The sequence below is a fragment of the Oncorhynchus masou genome, chromosome 6 (assembly GCF_036934945.1).
Source record: "Oncorhynchus masou masou isolate Uvic2021 chromosome 6, UVic_Omas_1.1, whole genome shotgun sequence".
Classification (NCBI taxonomy): domain Eukaryota; kingdom Metazoa; phylum Chordata; class Actinopteri; order Salmoniformes; family Salmonidae; genus Oncorhynchus; species Oncorhynchus masou.
Window position 1 is genome coordinate 11,419,129 of NC_088217.1, and position 24,395 is coordinate 11,443,523.

Below are 24,395 nucleotides of genomic sequence, written 5' to 3' on the forward strand. Positions count from 1 at the left end.
AGAGGACTGGGAGGATACTGCTTTAGAGCCCAGAGAGGACTGGGAGGATACTGCTTTAGAGCCCAGAGAGGACTGGGAGGATACTGCTTTAGATCACCAGCCCAGAGAGGACTGGGAGGATACTGCTTTAGATCACCAGCCCAGAGAGGACTGGGAGGATACTGCTTTAGATCACCACCCCAGAGAGGACTGGGAAAATACTGCTTTAGAGCACCAGCCCAGAGAGGACTGGGAGGATACTGCTTTAGATCACCAGCGCAGAGAGGACTGGGAGAATACTGCTTTAGAGCCCAGAGAGGACTGGGAGGATACTGCTTTAGAGCCCAGAGGGGACTGGGAGGATACTGCTTTAGATCACCAGCCCAGAGAGGACTGGGAGGATAATGCTTTAGACCACCAGCCCAGAGAGGACTGGGAGGATACTGCTTTAGATCACCAGCCCAGAGGACTGGGAGGATACTGGTTTAGAGCACCAGCCCAGAGAGGACTGGGAGGATACTGCTTTAGAGCACCAGCCCAGAGGGGACTGGGAGGATACTGCTTTAGAGCACCAGCCCAGAGAGGACTGGGAGGATACTGCTTTAGAGCCCAGAGAGGACTGGGAGGATACTGCTTTAGAGCACCAGCCCAGAGAGGACTGTGAGGATAATGCTTTAGATCACCAGCCCAGAGAGGACTGGGAGGATACTGCTTTAGACCACCAGCCCAGAGAGGACTGGGAGGATACTGCTTTAGAGCCCAGAGAGGACTGGGAGGACACTGCTTTACATCACCAGCCCAGAGAGGACTGTGAGGATAATGCTTTAGATCACCAGCCCAGAGAGGACTGTGAGGATACTGCTTTAGAGCCCAGAGAGGACTGGGAGGACACTGCTTTACATCACCAGCCCAGAGAGGACTGTGAGGATAATGCTTTAGACCACCAGCCCAGAGAGGCCTGGGATGATACTGGTTTAGAGCCCAGAGAGGACTGGGATGATACTGTTTTAGATCAACCGCCCAGAGAGGACTGGGAGGATACTGCTTTAGAGCCCAGAGAGGACTGGGAGGATACTGCTTTAGATCACCAGCCCAGAGAGGACTGGGAGGATACTGCTTTAGAGCCCAGAGAGGACTGGGAGGATACTGCTTTAGAGCCCAGAGAGGACTGGGAGGATACTGCTTTAGATCACCAGCCCAGAGAGGACTGGGAGGATACTGCTTTAGATCACCAGCCCAGAGAGGACTGGGAGGATACTGCTTTAGATCACCACCCCAGAGAGGACTGGGAAAATACTGCTTTAGAGCACCAGCCCAGAGAGGACTGGGAGGATACTGCTTTAGATCACCAGCCCAGAGAGGACTGGGAGAATACTGCTTTAGAGCCCAGAGAGGACTGGGAGGATACTGCTTTAGAGCCCAGAGGGGACTGGGAGGATACTGCTTTAGATCACCAGCCCAGAGAGGACTGGGAGGATAATGCTTTAGATCACCAGCCCAGAGAGGACTGGGAGGATACTGCTTTAGATCACCAGCCCAGAGGACTGGGAAGATACTGCTTTAGAGCATCAGCCCAGAGAGGACTGGGAGGATACTGCTTTAGAGCCCAGAGAGGACTGGGAGGATACTGCTTTACATCACCAGCCCAGAGAGGACTGGGAGGATACTGCTTTAGAGCCCAGACAAGACTGGGAGGATACTGCTTTAGATCACCGGCCCAGAGAGGACTGGGAGGATACTGCTTTAGAGCCCAGACAGGACTGGGAGGATACTGCTTTAGATCACCAGCCTAGAGAGGACTGGGAGGATACTGCTTTAGATCACCAGCCCAGAGAGGACTGGGAGGATACTGCTTTAGAGCCCAGAGAGGACTGGGATGATACTGCTTTAGATCACCAGCCCAGAGAGGACTGGGAGGATACTGCTTTACATCACCAGCCCAGAGAGGACTGTGAGGATAATGCTTTAGATCACCAGCCCAGAGAGGACTGGGAGGATACTGCTTTAGATCACCACCCCAGAGAGGACTGGGATGATACTGTTTTAGATCAACCGCCCAGAGAGGACTGGGAGGATACTGCTTTAGAGCCCAGAGAGGACTGGGAGGATACTGCTTTAGATCACCAGCCCAGAGAGGACTGGGAGGATACTGCTTTAGATCACCAGCCCAGAGAGGACTGGGAGGATACTGCTTTAGAGCCCAGAGAGGACTGAGAAGATTCTGCTTTAGATCACCAGCACAGAGAGGACTGGGAGGATACTGCTTTAGAGCCCAGAGAGGACTGGGAGGATACTGCTTTAGAGCCCAGAGAGGACTGGGAGGATACTGCTTTAGAGCCCAGAGAGGACTGGGAGGATACTGCTTTAGAGCCCAGAGAGGACTGGGAGGATACTGCTTTAGAGCCCAGAGAGGACTGGGAGGATACTGCTTTAGAGCCCAGAGAGGACTGGGAGGATACTGCTTTAGAGCCCAGAGAGGACTGGGAGGATACTGCTTTAGAGTCCAGAGAGGACTGGGAGGATACTGCTTTAGAGCCCAGAGAGGACTGGGAGGATACTGCTTTAGAGCCCAGAGAGGACTGGGAGGGAGTTGTGAAATGGATCAAACGGTTTAACAACAGTGAGCATGGAAATGATGTACCTGTGTTCCTGGCAGGGGCTGGAAGCAATACATGCTCCTTAAAAACTGAGAAGATGAATCATAGTTACTCCCTCATTATTCTAGGCATGCCTGGAAATTCAGCTTGTGGGAAGCCTGGACTCTTGAGTTTAGAAATGCATATTAGTGCAAATGTATTTATTTATCTATTAAGTTTATTTGAACAGGGACCGTGTTCAACAAAAATATATGTCTCAGTATACTTGAGAAAATATGTGTTGTACCAGATTTAGCAAACATCTCATTTCCTTCTGCAGACATATATACTAGATGTACATACCGCTGTAACTACTAGGTCATACACTTTGGTCTGTGCAGAGTGCACATCAGTTTACCTTAATACCATGCTTTACATGACCTTACCTTGCCTTACATTACTGTGTCTCTCGCTGCCCTTAACCCTATACACTATGTAGATCTACATCCTCTCTCCTCCTCTCTCCTCCTTCACAAACCCCTTGAGGAGAAAGGGAGGGACCTTGGACCTTCTTCTACAATAAGGTTGAGAAGGATGCAAGGAAGTGAGATGCAAGGAAGTAGGATGCAAGGAAGTGGGATGCAAGGAAGTAGGATGCAAGGACGTGGGATGCAAGGAATCGCGGAAAGACGTATTAAGCCTATAGTCTTACCCATATTCACGGTTTTCCAACAAAGTTTGTTGCCACAACATTTTCTTTTTAAATAACCTTATATACATTTGCATTAATACAAATACCCTGCTCAAAAAAATAAAGGGAACACTAAAATAACACATCCTAGATCTGAATGAATGAAATATTCTTATTAAATACTTTTTTCTTTACATAGTTGAATGTGCTGACAACAAAATCACACAAAAATTATCAATGGAAATCAAATTTATCAACCCATGGAGGTCTGAATTTGGAGTCACACTCAATATTAAAGTGGAAAACCACACTACAGGCTGATCCAACTTTGATGTAATGTCCTTAAAACAAGTCAAAATGAGTCTCAGTAGTGTGTGTGGCCTCCACGTGCCTGTATGACCTCCCTACAACACCTGGGCATGTGCCTGATGAGCATCTGCCAACTCCTGGACAGTCTGTGGTGCAGGAGAGGTTGGTGGATGGAGCGAGACATGATGTCTCAGATGTGCTCAATTGGATTCAGGTATGGAAAACGGGCGGTCTGTAGCATCAATGCCTTCCTCTTGCAGGAACTGCTGACACACTCCAGTCACATGAGGTCTAGCATTGTCTTGCATTAGGAGGAACCCAGGGCCAACCGCACCAGCATATGGTCTCACAAGGGGTCTGAGGATCTCATCTCGGTACATAATGGCAGTCAGGCTACCTCTGGCGAGCACATAGAGGGCTGTGTTCGGCCCCCCAAAGAAATGCCATCCCACACCATGACTGACCCACCGTCAAACTGGTCATGCTGGAGGATGTTGCAGGCAGCAGAACGTTCTCCACGGCGTCTCCAGACTCTGGCACGTCTGTCACGTGCTCAGTGTGAACCTGTTTTCATCTGTGAGGAGCACAGGGCGCCAGTGGACAGTGCCAAACGTCCTGCACGGTGTTGGGCTGTAAGCACAACCCCCACCTGTGGACGTCGGGCCCTCATACCACCCTCATGGAGTCTGTTTCTGACCGTTTGAGCAGACACATGCACATTTGTGGCCTGCTGGAGGTCATTTTGCAGGGCTCTGGCAGTGCTCCTCCTGCTCCAAAGGCGGAGGTAGCGGTCCTGCTGATGGGTTGTTGCCCTCCTACGGCCTCCTCCACGTCTCCTGATGTACTGGCCTGTCTCCTGGTAGCGCCTCCATGCTCTGGACACTACGCTGACACAGCAAACCTTCTTGCCACAGCTCGCATTGATGTGCCATCCTGGATGAGCTGCACTACCTGTGCCACTTGTGTGGGTTGTAGACTCCGTCTCATGCTACCACTAGAGTGAAAGCACCGCCAGCATTCAAAAGTGACCAAAACATCAGCCAGGAAGCATAGGAACTGAGAAGTGGTCTGTGGTCACCACCTGCAGAACCACTCCTTTATTGGGGGTGTCTTGCTAATTGCCTATAATATCCACCTGTTGTCTATTCCATTTGCACAACAGCATGTGAAATGTATTGTCAATCAGTGTTGCTTACTAAGTGGACAGTGTGATTTCACAGAAGTGTGATTGACTTGGAGTTACATTGTGTTGTTTAAGTGTTCCCTTTATTTTTTTGAGCAGTGTATTATACATTATGTCCAAGTCTATAGGTGGATGAGTTTTCAACGTTTAATGTCTCTCTGCCTCTGTAATTAAATACAAGGTCATGAAATTAAATCAGTGCTGTGTTTCTGTCATCTTTTATTCAGTTTATCTCCAGCGGGCACTATTTCACCAGCGCTCAGCCTCTGATTAATATTAATTGGTGCTAATTTCTCTTTCCTGCTGTTCTTCATTAACAGGTAAAGGGGTAAAAAGCCCCCGGAAAATGACTCGTAGTGGGGGAGGGAGAGAGGACAGAGGAAGAGAGAGAGAGAGAGAGAGAGAGGAGAGAGAGAGAGGGGAGGGGACAGAGGGAAGAGGGGAGGGGAGAGAGAGAGAGAGAGAGGGAGGGGGAGGTGGAGAGAGAGAGAGGGAGGGGGGGAGAGAGAGAGGGGAGGGAGAGAGAGGGGGGAAGGACAGAGGAAGAGAGAGAGAGAGAGAGAGAGGGGGAGGGGGAGAGAGAGAGACGGGAGGGATAGAGGACAGAGGAAGAGAGAGAGAGAGAGAGAGAGAGAGGGGAGGGGGAGAGAGAGAGAGATGGGAGGCAGAGAGAGAGAGAGGGGGGGGGGGAGGACAGAGGAAGAGAGAGAGAGAGACAGAGAGGAGAGAGGGGAGAGAGAGACGGGAGGGGGAGAGAGAGGAGAGAGAGACGGGAGGGGAGAGAGGAGAGAGAGACGCGAGGGGGGAGAGTGAGAGGAGAGAAAGAGAGAGAGACGGGGGAGAGAGGAGAGAGAGACGGGAGAGGAGAAAGGAGAGAGAGACGGGAGGGAGGAGAGAGAGAGAGGAGAAAGAGATGGGAGGTGGAGAGAGAGAGAGGAGATAGAGAGAAAGAGAAAAGAGATCAACTGACGAGCCTGCACAAAAATAATATAAATAGTAGCTGGACATTGCTTATTGGCTATTGCTACTTTAACGTCCACTAAATGCCAAAGCCTTGAGAGTGATAGGTCCCACCAGGAACTGCTGTCTGCCTATCTGATTGGAGGACACATAAAGGTGACCAAAAGAACACCTGAAGATGGACATTAACACAAGAACACATTGATCAATCAATCAATCAATAAAGCACTTTTTAAATCAGCAGCCCTTTTGTCACAAAGGCTGTGTTTATACAGGCAGCTTAATTCTGACATTTTTTCCACTAATGGGTCTTTTGACTGGTCTTTTTTCCTTGCAGGTAACCATGGATGACAGAGGATGAACAATGATTCCAAGCACCACCTTCCTTTTGAAGCTTCCAGTCTGTTATCCGAACTCAATCAGCATGACAGAGTGATCTCCAGCCTTGTCCTCGTCAACACTCACACCTGTTTTAACGAGAGAGTCACTGACAGGATGTCAGCTGGTCCTTTTGTGGCAGGGCTGAAATGCAGTGGAAATGTTTTTGGGGGATTCAGTTCATTTGCATGGCAAAGAGGGACTTTGCAATTAATTGCAATTCATCTGATTACTCTTCATAACATTCTGGAGTATATGCAAATTGCCATCATACAAACTGAAAAGTAATATTTGTGTCATTCTCAACTTTTGGCTACGACTGTACGTACACTGAACAAAAATATACAAGCAACATGTAAAGTGTTGGTCCCATGTTTCATGATCTGAAATAAAAGATATCAGAAATGTTCCATACAAAAAAAGCTTATTTCTCTCAAATTCTGTGCACACATTTGTTTACATCACTGTTACTGAGCATTTCTCCTTTGCCAAGATAATCCATAACATGCCACCAATGTCGTTTTAGAGAATTTGACGTGCCAAAGACGGTCAGATGAAAGGCATTTAAATACATTTAAATACATGACCACAATCATGACTCGGTCGGGAGGCGGAAATAAAAGCACAGGTCTTGTTGATGGCAATTCCTTTCAGGTAAGAAAAGAAGAATCAAAGAATCGCCGGCTTGGTTTGAATGGGGAACTACACACACACTCACACTCACACTCACACACACACACACTCACACTCACACTCACACTCACACTCACACTCACACTCACACTCACACTCACACTCACACTCACACACACACTCACACTCACACTCACACACACACACTCACACACACTCACACACACACACACACACACTCACACACACACACACACACACAGAGACAGACACACACACACACACACACTCACACACACACTCACACAGAGAGACAGACACACACACACACACACACACAGAGAGACAGACACACACACACACACACACACACACACAGAGAGACAGACACACAACACACACACACACACACAGAGAGACAGACACACACACACACACTCACACTCACACACACACACACACACACACTCACACTCACACACACTCACACACACACACACTCACACTCACACACACACTCACACACACTCACACACACTCACACACACTCACACACACACTCACACACACTCACAGAGAGAGAGACAGACACACACACTCACACACTCACACACTCACACACTCACACACACACACACACAGAGAGAGAGACACACACACACACACACACACACAGAGACAGACACACTCACACTCACGCACACACACACACACACACACACACACACACACACACACACACACACTGGCCTTGTTGTTATTGTACAGTGGGGCAAAAAAGTATTTAGTCAGCCACCAATTGTGCAAGTTCTCCCACTTAAAAAGATGAGAGGCCTGTCATTTTCATCATAGGTACACTTCAACTATGACAGACAAAATGAGGGGGAAAAAATCCAGAAAATCACATTGTAGGATTTTTAATTAATTTATTTGCAAATTATGGTGGAAAATAAGTATTTGGTCACCTACAAACAAGCAAGATTTCTGGCTCTCACAGACCTGTAACTTCTTCTTTAAGTGGCTCCTCTGCCCTCCACTCGTTACCTGTATTAATGGCACCTGTTTGAACTTGTTATCAGTATAAAAGACACCTGTCCACAACCTCAAACAGTCACACTCCAAACTCCACTATGGCCAAGACCAAAGAGGTGTCAAAGGACACCAGAAACAAAATTGTAGACCTGCACCAGGCTGGGAAGACTGAATCTGCAATAGGTAAGCAGCTTGGTGTACCTGTGAAGAAAATAACATGCCTCTCTCATATTTTTAAGTGGGAGAACTTGCACAATTAGTGGCTGACTAAATATTTTTTGCCCCACTGTATTTGTAGCTGTAGCTAGCTGTCCATGCTGTCTCCGTTGTCAAGCTTCTATGAAAACATTTCATAATCACTTGTGTGTGTGTGTATATATTTATATTTTTTATTTATATTTATACTGAACAGAATAAATACCTTTAAAGCATTTCTGTGAAGCTTTGTGATTGACAAGGAGAAGTTTGATGTCAGACAACAATAGAATGTTCAAACTGCTCCTTGTCAATCACAAAGCTTCACAGAAACGCTTAAAAGGCATTTATCCTCTCCATTTACATGAGTGTAGTTCTGTCCTTGAGCTGTTCTAGTCTACTGATGCAGAACTGCTTTAGCATTTCGCCTGGGGGAACTTCCATCTCGTAGTTTTATCTTGATTTAGACAGATAAATATCTACAGGCCCTTATATTAAGTGAATACATGGGTTAATACGCATACTTTTCTAACTTAAAAACATCACATCGCTTTGGAGTCTGTCTGTCTTCAGCCAAAATAACTGCTGGGGAGTTTGAAAGGAGAGAAAGCGAGTGCGATGGTGTGATCACATCCAACGTGGATTTTTTTTTAATTATCCGACTATGGTTCATCCAGGTCAGATTTATTATTTCTTTACACGATCGGAAAGAGAAGATTCTAATGCTTTTATAGCGAATGAGGACATGGGCTTAAAAACGAAGACATGGGCTCTGTTTCAAAATAAAATGTTTTTGTTATGCGACAGTGGTTCCACACGTTCTGTGACACACAAGTTGAGGGAAAAATATTATTTCTATTTTATACTGTTATAATTCATTGTATTAATTCTTACTTTAAAATATGTTTGTTGGCTGTGATCAGGTGAAGGGGAATGTAAGTGTGTCTTGTCTGTTTAATGAACAAAATCAGTGTGCAAGTGGTTATAGAGGAGAGATGGATGGACCACACAGACATCCAAGAACATATAAATCAGGCTGAGATCACTTCACCAAAATGCTGCTGCTGCTGCTTTAAGTGGGACGAGAAATGGACATTTATATATAGACCTAAACCTTACTGGCCTCGTGTATCATCATGCAACAGGGAGCACTGATGCTAAAGGGAAAGTACAATCACTATCATATAGAAGTTTGAACACAGTTTGAAAGGGCAAAACATACAAAAAAAAGATGGCAGATACGAAATGGTAAATTAAAAAACAAACAATATGTTTTTTTTTCTTCAGTTCAGTTGCTTTCATTTTCAAGGTGATTAAATCGATTTACACTCAAAACCACACATCTATACGTGTGTGTTTCTGTGTGTGTGTGTGTGTGTGTGCGCGTGTGCGCACACATTTGCATAAGCATGCAGACGTTTTACTGCTTCTATGAGCCCCAGTGGATCCTGAATAGGTTAGGCAGCAAAGGGTGACTCTTTCCACAACATTAGGCCAACGTCCCAAATCGCATCACATTCACTACACTAGTGCACTACTTTTGACCAGGGTTTTGGTCAAAAGTAGTGAACTATGTAGGGAATAGGGTGCATTTGGGACACATAGGTGCTCTCTGCTGAACTGTTGAACTGCTGAATACATTACATTTCACGTTAGCACAACCAAACACAGACATCATATCAGCACATTACTACTGGGACCCATACATCAGACTAAAGATTACATTATGGTACCTGGCAGTACACTTTAAGGGCCATAGGGAGACGTGTGTGTTTCAGACTGTGGGATTTTACCTCAGCAGAGGGACAATGAAAGGCAGGGATAGAAGAGGAGAGGGAGAGGAGAGGGAGAGGAGAAGAAGAGGGAGGAAGAGGAGAAAGTGATGAGAAGGAGAGAAGAGGGAGAAGAGAGGAAGAGGAGGAGAGGGAGGAAGAGGCGAGGGGGGGAGAGGAGAAGAGGGAGGAAGAAGAGGAGAGGAGGAAGAGGGAGGAAGAGGAGAGCCCTGTAGCAGACACAGGAACTCATGTTAGGTCACTTGATGTGGGCTGATACTTTTGGCAGTTGATTAAACAAGTTAGTGGTACAGCTCTTAGATGAAAGATACACCTGCATGGCTGGCATTTCACATCAATCATATCATTTCATTTGAATGTATTTTTATTCATAGTAGGGGAAGCACTCAACAAAGCACTGACAGTAAAATCAAGCCAAATCAAGGTAAATGGTTGCCTTCATTCAAGCGGAATAGCGAACTGCAGATTTCTTCACTACAGCAATGACACCAATCTCAAAGTCAACAAGTACTTTGAAACGTGTCACGACCCCATTCATCACATCCCTTTTCACACCACTTTCCTGTTTCACTATAAGCCTCAGAAGAAGACAGTTACTTTATGCAGATGGCTTCATTCAACTGAGGTGTTTCTGCAACATCTATAGACACGGGTCAAATAGAAGATTTATATGAGCCACACCAATCCACTCCGACTATACAAAGAGGATATTTTAAAGTGAACCAACGATGAGCTACTTGGCAGTGAAGAAGTATTTGCCCCCGTTCTGATTTTCTCTATTTTTTTTGGCATATTTTTGATATTGAATGTTGTCAGATCTTTAACCACAACATAATATTAGAAAAAGGGATCCTGAGTTTTCAAATAACCCCCCAAAAAATTGATAGGTATAATGGGACCAATATCATCCAAAAAGTTGAGTCAAGTTTGCCAAAAAAAACACCGGGAAGCACCTGGATGATCATCAAGAATCTTGGACAGATGATTCAACAGTATAACTTTTTGGATGACATAGGTCCCATTATACCATCGAACAGCGAACACTGCCTTCCACAGTAAGAACCTCGTACCAATGTTCAAGCATGGTGGTGGTAGTGTGATTGGTTTTGGGGAGGCTTTGCTACCTCAACACTTGGACAACATGCCTGAATAGACGGAACCATGAATTCTGCTCTGTATCTGTAACGGTTGTTGTTGGTGGAAGAAGGAGAGGACCAAGGTGCAGCGTGGTACGTGTTCATGATCTTTTACTTACACTGAACACAAAGAACAAAAAGGAACAAATGAAACAGTCCTGGTCTGGTACAGAGACAGAAAAGAACTACCCACAACTCAAGGGAGAAAACAGGCTGCCTAAGTATGGTTCTCAATCAGAGACAACGATTGACAGCTGCCTCTGATTGGGAACCATACCAGGCCAAACACATAGAAATACATAGAATGCCCACCCCAACTCACGCCCTGACCAACCAAAAACAGAGACATAAAAAAAGGAACTAAGGTCAGGACGTGACAGTATCAGAGAATTCCAAAGGAGAATGTCAGGGAAACTGTCTGTGAGCTGAAGCTGAATTGCAGCTGGGCCATTCAGCAAGATAACCATCCAATCAAATCAAATTATGTCACATGCTCCGAATACAACAGGTGAACAAACCTTACCGTGAAATGCTTACTTACAAGCCCTGAACCAACAATGCAGTTCAAGAAAGAATTAAAGTGAAAAATAATCAAAAGTAACACCATAAAATAACAATAACGAGGCTATATACAGGGGGAACCGGTAACGGCTCAATGTGCAAGGGGAACACATTCAAGTCTACATGAAAATAGTTCAAAAGCAACAACAAGTTTTGGAATGGCCTAGTCAAAGTCCAGACATAATCCCAATTGAGATGTTGTGGCAGGACTTGAAACGAGCAGTTCAGGCATAAAAACCCACAAATGTCGCTGTGTTAAAGCAGTTCTGCATGGAGGAGTGGGCCAAAATTTCACCACAGCGACGTGAGAGACTGATCAACAACTACAGGAAGTGTTTGGTTGGAGTCATTGCAGCTAAAGGTGTCACAACCAGTTACTGAGTGTAAGGGGGGCAATACCTTTTTCACACAGGGGCATTGGGTGTTGCATAACTTTGTTCATGAAATAAATGAAATAGGTTATGTAATTGTTGTGTTATTTGTTCACTCAGGTTCCCTTTATCTAATATTTAGGTTGAATATCTGGTAATATTCAGCATCAAAAATATGTCAAAGTAGAGAAAATTAGAAAGGGGGCAAATACCTTTTCACAGCCCTGTAGATAGAAGATGGTTTAAAGTGCACCAACACTGAGGTAAAAAAAGGATGTTTTAAAGTGCAGCTCCACCACAGGACCTTCTGAGGATCAGGTAAATCCATTACAGCTTAAAGGTCATAGAATACACAGGGTTCAGAGCTGTCAGTCTGGTGCTCTCTGCTAGACTACAGAGACTACAGGTATCCTGGAGGTAGAGTCTGGTGCTCTCTGCTAGACTACAGAGACTACAGAGACTACAGGGTCTGGTGCTCTATGCTACAGTATAGAAATGCTCTGTGTTGATGTAGCCAGCAGAAGGCACCTAGCTTCACAGAGTCTCCAGCCCAGACTCAGAAATGCTGTATTTTAAAGAGTTTGCACTTACAAATGTGTAACATATTGTACCAATTGTAATTCTTTACATATCGACTCAACGTATGATTTACCCTTGAGATGCACCATCGTTACAACAATACGCTAACTGAATGAAACCGTGAGGGCTACGAAACCGGAGAAGTTGAAACATGCAACGGCTGTTGCGCTCACAGGAGAACATCGGACTTTGGTGAGTAACCACAACTACAGCGCACTACGTCAATGAAAATTGGAAACTGCATTCACTCTCTCTCTCTCTCTGACCGTAATGAAAACAGAAGAAAGACACTATGCTGAAACTTGCGCTGAGCCTTTCATGGGTGTAGCAAAGCAGTGCGACATTTAACAGAATGTTACAACGATCGGTACTAACAGTGCACAGAACAGGGTTTCTGCTGCGAGACACCTGCCTTTTGAAGACATGCCCTGCACTGTGCACCTCCTCCAAAGGCCCGTCACAGTGTCCCTACAGAACAGAGGGTTTGACAATGCTCTAGCCAAATGCCAAAAAGTTGTTGGGCATTTTAAACACAGCCCATCAAATGCTGCAGAGTTAGTAAAACAAGCAAGTTGCAAATTGGGCAACAAAAGGAATCCCTCTTACAAGACGTCACAATAACATGGAATTCCACTCTGGCAATGATCAAGCTGGTGCACAGAAACCAACAACCACTGAGAGATGATCTGGCCCAACAGAAAACCAACATCACCATGCCAACCACAGCTGAACTGGAGAAACCGCAGAAGATGGAGACACTACTGGAACCCTGCAGGTAATAATCATCGTTATCACACTGTTATAATAATACGTGTGTGTGTGTGTGTGTGTGTGTGTGTGTGTGTGTGTGTGTGTGTGTGTGTGTGTGTGTGTGTGTGTGAGTGAAACAGTGAAACAGTGAGTGAGTGTGTGAATGAGTGAGTGAGTGAGTGAGTGAGTGTGTGAAACAGTGAGTGAGTGAGTGTGTGAAACAGTGTGTTTGTGTGTGCTTGAGAGAGAGAGAGAAGGTATGTGTATGTGAGTGAGTGAGTGAGTGAGTGTGTGAAACAGTGAGTGAGTGTGTGAAACAGTGAGTGAGTGAGTGAGTGAGTGGGTGGGTGAGTGAGTGAGTGAGTGAGTGAGTGAGTGAGTGAGTGAGTGAGTGAGTGAGTGAGCGAGTGACCGTGTCTGTGTAACAAGTCTCTCACAATTAAATTAAATAATTTGTAATGATCTTCTACCGTTACTTGACGGACCTCCTGGGAGGAGAGCAGTGGTATTGCCTGCTGTGTGTGTTGTCGGACCTTCCCTTGGTCGTATTCTCTCGGGGCAGAAATCTCAGAGACCGATTGGTACACTCCGATTTACCACCCCAAGACATTCCTGAACAAAGTCTATTTGCGCCCCTACTGGATGGAAATTACAAATGTAATGGCTGTTCTCAATGCAATAGCACTTATAAATGTAGATCCTTCAAACACCCACAAACAGGGGAATCGATCCCAATCAAAGGTGTTATCACGTGCTCCATTAAGGCAGTTATTTATCTTATAGCATCTTTATGCTTTCGTTAATAAAACAATGGTAAAAATTATATGAGTAAAACAAAGCGCAAATTAAAAGTATGTATCTCAGAGCATCGTAGCACCATTAGGTGCAAAAACTCGACTTATTCAGTTGCGGCCCACTTTTTGGAAGCAAACCACTCGATTTAGTCTCTGCGTTATATTGGCATCGAACATGTCACATGTTCGACATGTCACTAGGAGAGCAGGTGACCTCGACAATTTGTTGCCTGGATCTTTAATTTAAAGACCCTGCTCCCTTCGGTCTCAATGAAAAACTTTGATCTGAAGCCATTCTTGTGATGATTATTGTAGGCTTTGTAATTGAAGGCAGACCAGCAGAAAAATAAACATTATTGGAGGGCAGAGATACGGGCGTTTCCGTCCATGACTGATGCAACCCGAAAAAGCATTAAAGACAGAGTTAACGAGTACTTGACGTCACCGAGAAAGTCTGGACATGGCCTGTTATCTCTTATGTAAGAAATGAGGCACTTTCCCATGTTTACTACAGTATGTATTGTAGGTTATGTTTTCTTGCCAGACTGCACAGTAGCCTAATAAACAAATGCAGGTGGCTTATATCTTCAAAATGCTTTAAATGCTTTATTATCCAAATCTGAAAGCATAAACTGTACAGTACTGTATTTCTTCATCAGCATCTTTATGCTTTTGTTAATAAAACAATGGTAAAAATACTCTTTCAAACACACACGGTGACATTGTACAGTGCCATTTTGGCTATTAGCAGGGCTATATTTTGGCCTTTATGGGTGGCGCACAATTGGCCCAGCATTTCTCTCCCTCTAAAAACAGAAATAAATGTTTCGCCTTCACAAATATTATTTTGGCCTTTATTCAGATTAAAATCACTCACTTCCATTTTTTTTTAAACAAAATAACCTCCAAAATATAATATTGTTACATATGATCAAGTCATATAGCCGGCACCTACATAAAGCTGAGTGGCTCACTCATTCATGGCTTTGGATCAAAATAAATAAGTGCCAACATTCTTTCTGATCTTTAATAAAGAAATGTTTTGGTTATCCTGACCTGGACATCATGTACAGTATTATAAAAGCCCATTATGGGCTATTTGCAGGACAAAATACCTTTACCAACACCTCTCTGTATTTGGATACTTTGTGGATGCGGGCTCCGGAGTGGATGGGGGCTCTGGAGTGGATGGGGGCTCCGGAGTGGATGGGGGCTCCGGAGTGGATGGGGGCTCCGGAGTGGATGGGGGCTCCCGCAGTGCAAAATGCGTTGCTTCAGATGCTGGTTTGATACCCGTGCCAGCCGCCACCGGGTGACCCATGAGGAAGCTTTTGGTTTCAATTTGAATCCTATATTTTTCAATATACTGTAGGCCTACCGTAGGCAACATGAGTCTCACAAGTGTTGAGTAATATGCTGTTAAAAGTGGTGTAGGTCTTGTTTATTTAAAGAGAATATTGAAGTTAGAAGCAATAGGATTTGAAGCAATAGCCTACAATTATTTTAGCACAGTTTCACACTGATAGAAAATTAGGTTGTAGAAAATTATGCTCTTAGTGTAACCTTTATTTAACTGGGCAAGTCAGTTAATAACAAATTCTTATTTACAAGGACAGCCTACTCCTTCCTCCCTGTCGGGGAATTGAACACCGGTCTCTCGCGTGCCCGCACGACACAAGGATTCTTTAGCTGAATAGCCCAGTACTGTACTCCCGACCGTCACATTGTACAGCGCCATATTTTCAGTTCCATCCTAACAGAAACCCAGAGGGTTTTTCATTTTTCTTGGAATAGAAACACCATAATATTAATAAAATGAATTAAGCAAGTACCAGTCAAACGTTTGGATACACCTATTCATTCCAGGGTTTTTCTTTATTTTTACTATTTTCTACATTGTAGAATTACAGTGAAGACATCACAACTATGAAATAACACACATGGAATAAGTTAAGAACAAATTCTTATATACAAGGACAGCCTACTCCTTCCTCCCCATCGGGGAACTCTCTAGTAAAGCCACTATTGAAGGCTATCAAACACTTCTCAATGATGCCCTCGGGTGGTCAAACTAGCAATAAACAGCATTAATGGTACCATTGGTTTACACTTAACTTCTTGGTGACAGGGGGGCAGTATTGAGTAGCTCGGATTTGTTTACCAAATGCCATAGAATTCTACGCTGCAACTTTTAAAGGACGAACCACTGTATAAAGGCCCTGCATGACCCCAATGCATTTAAGAACTACACCTCTTCCAGGCCAGTAGACATTCACACCCTGGCCTACCAAAAATAGAGAATAAAAGCCTCTCTATGGCCAGGCTGTGACAATTTCCTGATAGTTGCTGGTTGAATATACAATCTAGCATTAGAAGGTACCAGAGGCCACCAAAATAGAGCAAGTTCTGCAAAAAGAAAATCTATTAACCCCCCCAGACGGGGGAGCCTGGCTGGCTACGTTTTCTATTTGGTGGCTATTCCATGTGCTTGTGGAGAACACTGCTATAAGACCCACTAATAATTGAATTGTTTTATAAAAATGGTTGTACCTGCTTTTTTTGCAATAATCACTGAAATGCCCTTTTTGTTACAAATGTAACCAGAGCCACACATAATGAACATTCACTAATAATGTAGCAGGCATGATAGAAAATGAACACCAGTCGCATAAGCACTCTCAAGCACAAGACTACATTCTAGTGAGTAACCAGCTAATATTTATATTTCAAGTTCAGTCAACTTGGATCTAGGTATAGTTTCACAAGCTCTGAATTCAGCTAATAAGGTAAAACAGTTGAATTGTTATGAACACACCCTTCTGTCTGTCTCTAACTGTTTCAACAGCATGCTAACCTGTCCACATCGTTCAGAAGTTGAAATCAATTGACCTACCTTAAATTCTCAGAATGAGAATGTTTGACAATTCCTTATATAATTGTTTTATGTGTATTGTACAGTTATAAAAACACAGACTAAACAGCTAGCATAACGATCTTCATTTGACCAAATTTGAGGAGTTGAAACATAAACAGGGTATGGTTAGAGAGGTTAACTTGTGTTTCAGTGTCCATATGACTTGTTCTGTTGGACCTCAAATGCAAATAAAGAGGTGAAACCGTTTGTCAAGAGAAGAAGAAGTGATCTCTCATCTTTGTTGTTGTGAGTGGTAGGGGGAGGGGCTTGGGAGAAAGAGGCAAAGCCGAGAGGTTTCACTCTCGACAAAATATGTCCAAAATAAGTCCAATGCATTTCAATGAGCTTATTTTGAACCTAAGCTTGACGCCTGCCTTCCTACCTATGGGGCAATGACTCCCATTGTTAGGGCGGAGACATGAGCATCTCGTCATTATATACAGATTTCTGGTGTAAATGGGAAGGTGCTGTTGAAGGAATTTTGTCAATAATGACTAAATAATGTATACATTTGGCGTAGAGTTATAACTCACAGAGTTATCTGTTGTCTGTTAAAGAATACGTTGGTACAAAGAGGAAGGGTCAACAGACAACTCGTGACCACAGTGAAACTAACAAAAGGAAAGATGTCTGGTCCCCAACCAGGGGGGGGCAGAAACCGTTGGGCCGCAGTAGATTGTGTAACATATGGTAGCAGAAGATGAGCAATGTGTATGTGTTGGAATGGAATTGAAAAACAGCTTTGTCATGGTCCAGGAGGAGGAGGGACATTTTCGTAAGACATGACGCAATGTGTGATATATAAACTAATGTACTTTGTGATTATGTTCAGTACTCTCGAGAATAAACACTATTAATTGATTTTGAGACTGGTCTCTGTCCATTTTATGCAAATAAGTATCTTACAAATTCTTAGAAACGGACATGTTGTTTTAATTGAATTGGTAAATGAACATATAGGAATAAAATTCCTCTAACAGGTACACAGCACAGAAGCAGCGAACGCGACGAGACCAAAAAGACAACATGAGAAAAAGCGGACATAAACACTCATTAAAAAATTAAAAATACTAAAAAAGTCAATTCAGCCATACATGCACTTGAAATATCCCACAAAAAAAAACATACAGGACCAGTCAAAAGTTGACACGACTACTCATTCAAGGGTTTTTCTTTCTTTTTACTGTTTTCTATGTTGTAGAATAATAGAGAAGACATCAAAACTATGAAATAACACATATAGAATCATGGTGTAACCAAAAAAATGTTCAACAAATCATCACTCTCTTTCTTGGTCAAATAGCCCTTACACAGTCTGGAGGTGTGTTGGGTCATTTTCCTGTTGAAAAACAAATGATAGTTCCACGAAGCGCAAACCAGATAGGATGGTGTATTGCTGCAGAATGCTCTGGTAGCCATGCTGGTTAAGTGTGCCTTGAATTCTAAATAAATCACTGACAGTGTCATCGGCAACGCACCCCCACACCATCACACCTCCTCCTCCATGCTTCACGGTGGGAACCACACAGATAATCCGTTCACCTACTCTGCATCTCACAAAGACATGGCAGATAGAACCAAAAATCTCAAATTTGGACTCATCAGACCAAAGGACAGATTTTCACCAGTCTAATGTCCATTGCTCGTGTTACTTGGCTCAAGCAAGCCTCTTTTTCTTATTGGTGTCCTTTAGTAGTGGTTTATTTGCAGCAATTTGACCATGAAGGCCTGATTCACGCATTCTCCTCTGAACAGATGATGTTGAGGTGTGTCTGTTACTTGAACTCTGTGAATGACTTTTTTGGGCATCAATTTCTGAGGCTGGTAACTCTAATGATCTTATCCTCTGCAGCAGAGGTAACTCTGGGCCTTCTTTTCCTGCGGGTGTCCTCATGAGAGCCAGTTTCATCATAGCGCTTGATGGTTTTTGTGACTGCACTTGAAGAAACTTTCAAAGTTCTTGATATTTTCCAGATTGACTGACTTTCATGTCCTAAAGTAATGATGGACTGTCATTTCTGTTTGCTTTTTTGAGCTGTTCTTGCCATTATATGGACCCCTACCATGTCACAACACAACTTATTGGCTCAAATGCATTAACCTCTTGAAACTCTAGGGGCGCAATTTCATTTTTGGATGAAAAACGTTCCCATTTTAAACAAGATATTTTGTCACAAAAAGATGCTCGACTATGCATATAATTGATAGCTTTGGAAAGAAAACACTGAATTTTCCAGAACTGCAAAGATATTCTCTGTGAGTGCCCTAGAACGGGAGCTACAGGCAAAACCAAGATGAAACGGCAGCCAGGAAACCAGCAGGATTTTTGAGGCTCCGTTTTCCATTGTCTCCTTATATGGCTGTGAATGCGAGAGGAATGAGCCTGCCCTTTCTGTCGTTTCCCCAAGGTGTCTGCAGCATTGTGACGTATTTGTAGGCATATCATTGGAAGATTGACCATAAGAGACTACATTTTCCAGGTGTCCGCCCGGTGTCCTCCGTCAAAATTGGTGCGTCTTTTTCAGCTGCTGGTATTTCTCCATGCGATTCTGAGGGGAAAGCAGGCTTCCACAAACTGCATATCAATGAAGAGATATGTGAAAAAACACCTTGAGGATTGATTCTAAACAACGTTTGCCATGTTTCAGTCGATATTATGGAGTTAATTCGGAAAAAGTATGACGTTTTGGAGACTGAGTTTTCGGTTCGTTTCGGTAGCCAAATGTGATGTACAAAACGGAGCGATTTCTCCTACACAAAGATTCTTTCAGGAAAAACTGAACATTTGCTATGTAACTGAGAGTCTCCTCATTGAAAACATCCGAAGCTCTTCAAAAGTAAATGATTTTATTTATTTGGTTATCTGGTTTTTGTGAAAATGTTGCGTGCTAAATGCTACTCAAAATGCTAAGCTAGCTTAGCATACTCTTACACAAATTAGTGATTTGCTATGGTTCAAAAGCATATTTTGAAAATCTGAGATGACAGTGTTGTTAAGAAAAGGCTAAGCTTGAGAGCAGGCGCATTATTTTCATTTTATTTGCGATTTTCAGAAATCGTTAACGTTGCGTTATGCTAATGAGCCTGAGGCTTTATTCACGATCCCGGATCCGGGATGGGGAGTATCAAGATTAAGAAGGAAATAAATTCCACAAAAACACTTTTAACAATGCACACTTGATAATTGAAATGCATTTCAGGTGACTACCTCATGAAGCTAGTTGAGAGAATACCAAGAGTGTGCAAAGCTGTCATCAAGGCCAAGGGTGGCTACTTTGAAGAATCTCAAATATAAAATATATTTTGATTTGATTAACATGTTTTTGGTTACTACATGATTCCATATGTGTTATTTCATAGTTTTGATGTCTTCACTATTATTCTACAATGTAGAAAATAGTGAAAAATTAAGAGAAACCCTTGAATGAGTAGGTGTGTCCAAACTTTCAACTGGTGCTGTAAATTAGAATTAATCAAATTAATTTGATATATCGCCCTCCAACAGGCTGGCCTGCATTGCATGCAGCAACCTGGCAACACGTGCCACATCAGTACCTTGTGAGAGGTTGTTTTCACTCTCTGGGCATATCGCACAGAATCAAAGAGAAGCTTTATCATCTGAAAATGTCAACAGACTTGTTTGTCTTAGCAGCTGGCTCAGTGGGAAGTAACAGGAGGACTGAAGTGAATGGTGGCAGGTTTATGTTCTGGTGAAAATGCCATTGACAGATTAATTTGTGTTTCTGTCCCTTACAATCAACGCATAGTGTGCCTATAACTCAATGCACTGCTTTTATAAATGGAAAAATCTTTCTTTAGGGACAAATTTGAGCCATTTTTTGTATTTTTATCAATCATGATTAACTACAGAAATTCATGTGATTAATCACGATCAATTATTTTAATCATTTGACAGCCTTAGAGGTAACATATCATACGAAATTGATGAAGTTGTACACAATTGTGCATAATCTTCGGGGACCAGTTTTGACTCGTTAGCGCTACTTTCAAAACTAGCATCACTTTAAATATATTGGAGCAGACAGCAATATTTCTCATTGTAATATCGTACTCAGGAGGAGCTGGACGAGTTGCCTGGTATATGTGGTACCAAATGGGTTTTAACCAATGTGGGCTCCTGCACACCACTTTATGATGTTAGCCCACTGACCTAAAGCCTAGAAATGACCTTGCCGAGGTGACACCAGTGTTCTGGGATCAGGCAAGGTTACTGATGGAGAGCGAGAGCCTAGTTCACTGAACCCCCTAGGCCAAAGTATGTGCCTCACGGAGCTAACACAAGTCTCCAGGACATCCCTGAACCACTTCCATTACACATGCTTTCATAGTTTAGTTTTTTTTTTCTAGTTTAGCATCACAGAGAATGACTAGCTTAGCATCACAGAGAACGACTAGCTTAGCATAACAGATATTGACTAGCTAAGTATCACAGATAATTGCTAGCTTAGCATCACAGAGAAAGACTAGCTTAGCATTACAGAGAAACATTAAAGGTGCTACACATAGAATTTCTCAGAATGTGTCTCTTATGCGGAAGCTAGGTGAACTGCAACAGCACTAGGCTACATTCAAAACAAATCTCCACGCATTCCATTTCCTCGTAACATGGCAGAGACTCTAGCCTTTTTAGATCGGTTTGGTCCATTGAAAATATATTATTTAAAATATATTTCATAGCGATTAGATGGTAGAATGATTCCCTACACTATTCAGTGATTGTTCTCTCACAAACTGAAATTGAACGAACAGTGTAGAATTTTAGCAACCAGGAAATGACAGTGATTTCCCCTAGATAACACAGCCACAAAGTCAAAACAGATTTCCCATTTTGACAACAGACAGTGCTCCGGCGGGAGAAATCAATAAGCGAATATCCCAGTCAATCACACTACTGGCGGCTACGTTATACTGTGAAACACTATCATTCCACTATTACTGCAGATAAATTATGGGCATTTTCTAAAATTACAATGCAAAAATTCATCATTTAAAAAAACAACCTAAGCGTAGCACCCACCTTTAAAACATTTGCAGTCATGATTGTGACTTACCACAGTGAAGTCCTCAGCGCTGCACTCCACCCTGCAGTAGTAGCGTGACAGCAACTAGCTTAGCATCCCAGAGAAACCTATCTATGGGAGCCTGTAACGGCAGTTTGCAGGTATTTATAGTCTTCACATGCACCATTGTCTCACTCACCACAGTGAAGTCCTCAGCGCTGCACTCCATCCCGCGGTAGTAGCATGACAGCAGCATGTCCTTGATGTCGTGGCCCGTCCGGTCATAGAACTCTCGCATGTTAAAGGGGCGGGGCTTGAAGTTGAGGAAGTCAGCTTTGATCTTCAGGGTCTCCAGAACGCTCTCCTCAACCAGGTGAGTGTCTCTAATCTCATACCTGAGAAAGGAACAGAGAGCGAGAGTTATAGAATCTGTTAGAAATAGGCCTAGAGGTAAGGGATAGCGGTTAGGACACAGATGAAGTCAGCTTTGGGTGGGTGTCTCATCTCATACCTGGACAGATCAGAGTGTTAGGTCAGCCTCAACAATTTGCTAACCATACAGATCTTCTGTAACAACTCATACATATATACAGACTGTTTCCAAAGCCCTACTACTTTATTCATATTTTACATTATAATCCCCAATGTGCTCTAAACCTGTCTGACGGTCTGTCTGCCTTTTGCACAGTGTTTTCTGATATGGGTCATTTTAAAAACAAACTCAGAAGTCTCCTGGGACTCTCCTGGAAGCCACGTGTGTTTTTGAATTTTCAGAGGTGTCAATACGACATCATTTTTTGATGTTAATGAACACTCACGAGGCTTTTAAAAGAACATACCCTTACTATACTTTCATACATAGATTAGTTAAATCAGTGCTTTGAAGGAAAACCTTCGGGAGTCCTAACGACCAAGGAGGGATGGACGGCTGTAGGTCTATTGAGGAACAGTCATGGTACGTAGCACTTGGGGTTTGTTCGGAAGAAAATATATACTTTCTATCTTACAGGGTAAAAACTGGAGAAAGAAGCATCTCAGATGAAGAGAGACTAGAGGGGGAATTCTTCTGTGACATGTGAAAATGTCAGTACAACACTCAAAGCCATGTGCTGTTAACTCATAGCATATTATCCTCTTATTAACTGCAATACCATTTAAAACACTTTTGTTCTGACCCCAACCGTACCGGCTTGGATATTTTATGGGATTAATTTGTCAGCTCAAAACTGTGATGTTTAGTTAGTTGAAGTCAAGCAAAGGGAGCAGAAGGTGCTACGCACGCACACACACACACACACGCACGCATACACACACACACACACATGCACGCACACACACACACGCACGCACGCACACACACGCACGCACGCACACGCACGCACACACAAACACGCGCGCACGCACACGCACGCACACGCGCATGCACGCACACACACACACAGAGCAATAGGAGGTTTCATCAAGGTGAGAATGTATCATCATTTAAGTCAGCATTCTTCTCAACAATCGTTTTGATCACTCTACCAGGCAGTACAATTTAATTAATTGCAGTGAAAGAGTCCACTTTAGTGAAAGTAAGAGGATGTTGCTAGTGCAGTAATCGATGTCAAGTGGCCGAAGCAGCACTCAGAGAATGTGAACAGTGGCTACATCATTCAGATAGTGTTATATGCTTTGGGGTTTTGCTCAATTTCATTTTAAATTTAGAGGTTGGTTCTGTTTGGGTGTGGCTTGCCCCGATTGGAATCATCCTCATTGGTCAGGATGTGTTGCACCTGTCAGTCATTAGTCACTGTACAGGTGTAACCGTATTTAGGCTCTAGTTGGCATGAGAGATGTTGGAAGAGCTAGACTTCTGCTTAACTCTCCTTCTTTATGTTTGTGAACACAAAGCCTTTTATTTTGTCTCCCTGTTTGGTTTACTCCACATTTATTTTCACTCCCTAACCTAAGTTGGGGTGGGGGATTTCATTTCTTTGAGTTTATCTGTTATCAAGCTAATCTAGTGGGCGCCCATGGTGTTAAGACCCTACTCAAGTTTGCTTGGCGAGCATTGAGTAGGCCCCCATGGATGAGCTTCAGAACCTGTTTTAAAAACCCATCTGGTTTTGTTTTGGTAGTCAGTGATTCATTTGTTAGTTCTCTTTTCATGTCGAGCAGCAATTTTTTTTTGCTTATTGGGGGAATGTAACACGTGCTATTTAAAAACAAAACACTTTAAAAACCAGCTGGTATATTTGCACTGCTAAGCACACACTTTAAATACTTTTATTTTGAATTCACTATTCTCAGGATCTATACAACATATTTCAGGAGTGTAGCACCAAAGGGTCTCCAGTCCCGATGTTTTGCAGAAAAGATTCCTGTAGAAAGACCCACCCACTTCCCTGGATCTCCATCCATTTCCCTGTTGAAAGCTCCATCCATTTCCCTGTATAAAGCTCCATCCATTTCCCTGTATAAAGCTCCATCCATTTCCCTGTTGAAATCTCCATCCATTTCCCTGTATAAAGCTCCATCCATTTCCCTGTATAAAGCTC

General features: G+C 43.3%; 1 protein-coding gene across 2 annotated transcripts in view; it reads right to left on the reverse strand.

Annotated features, from left to right (window-relative positions):
• Nucleotides 1-24,395, reverse strand: part of LOC135541351 (acid-sensing ion channel 1B) — a 376,245-nt gene that overhangs the window by 335,773 nt on the left and 16,077 nt on the right. The window contains exon 2 of one of the 2 annotated variants that reach the window (XM_064967528.1): nt 22,055-22,250. In XM_064967528.1, the coding sequence (XP_064823600.1) occupies nt 22,055-22,250 (196 nt within the window). Of the gene's footprint in view, nt 1-21,906; nt 21,930-22,054; nt 22,251-24,395 lie in introns of those variants that run through there. The other variant, XM_064967533.1, reaches the window with a different exon arrangement.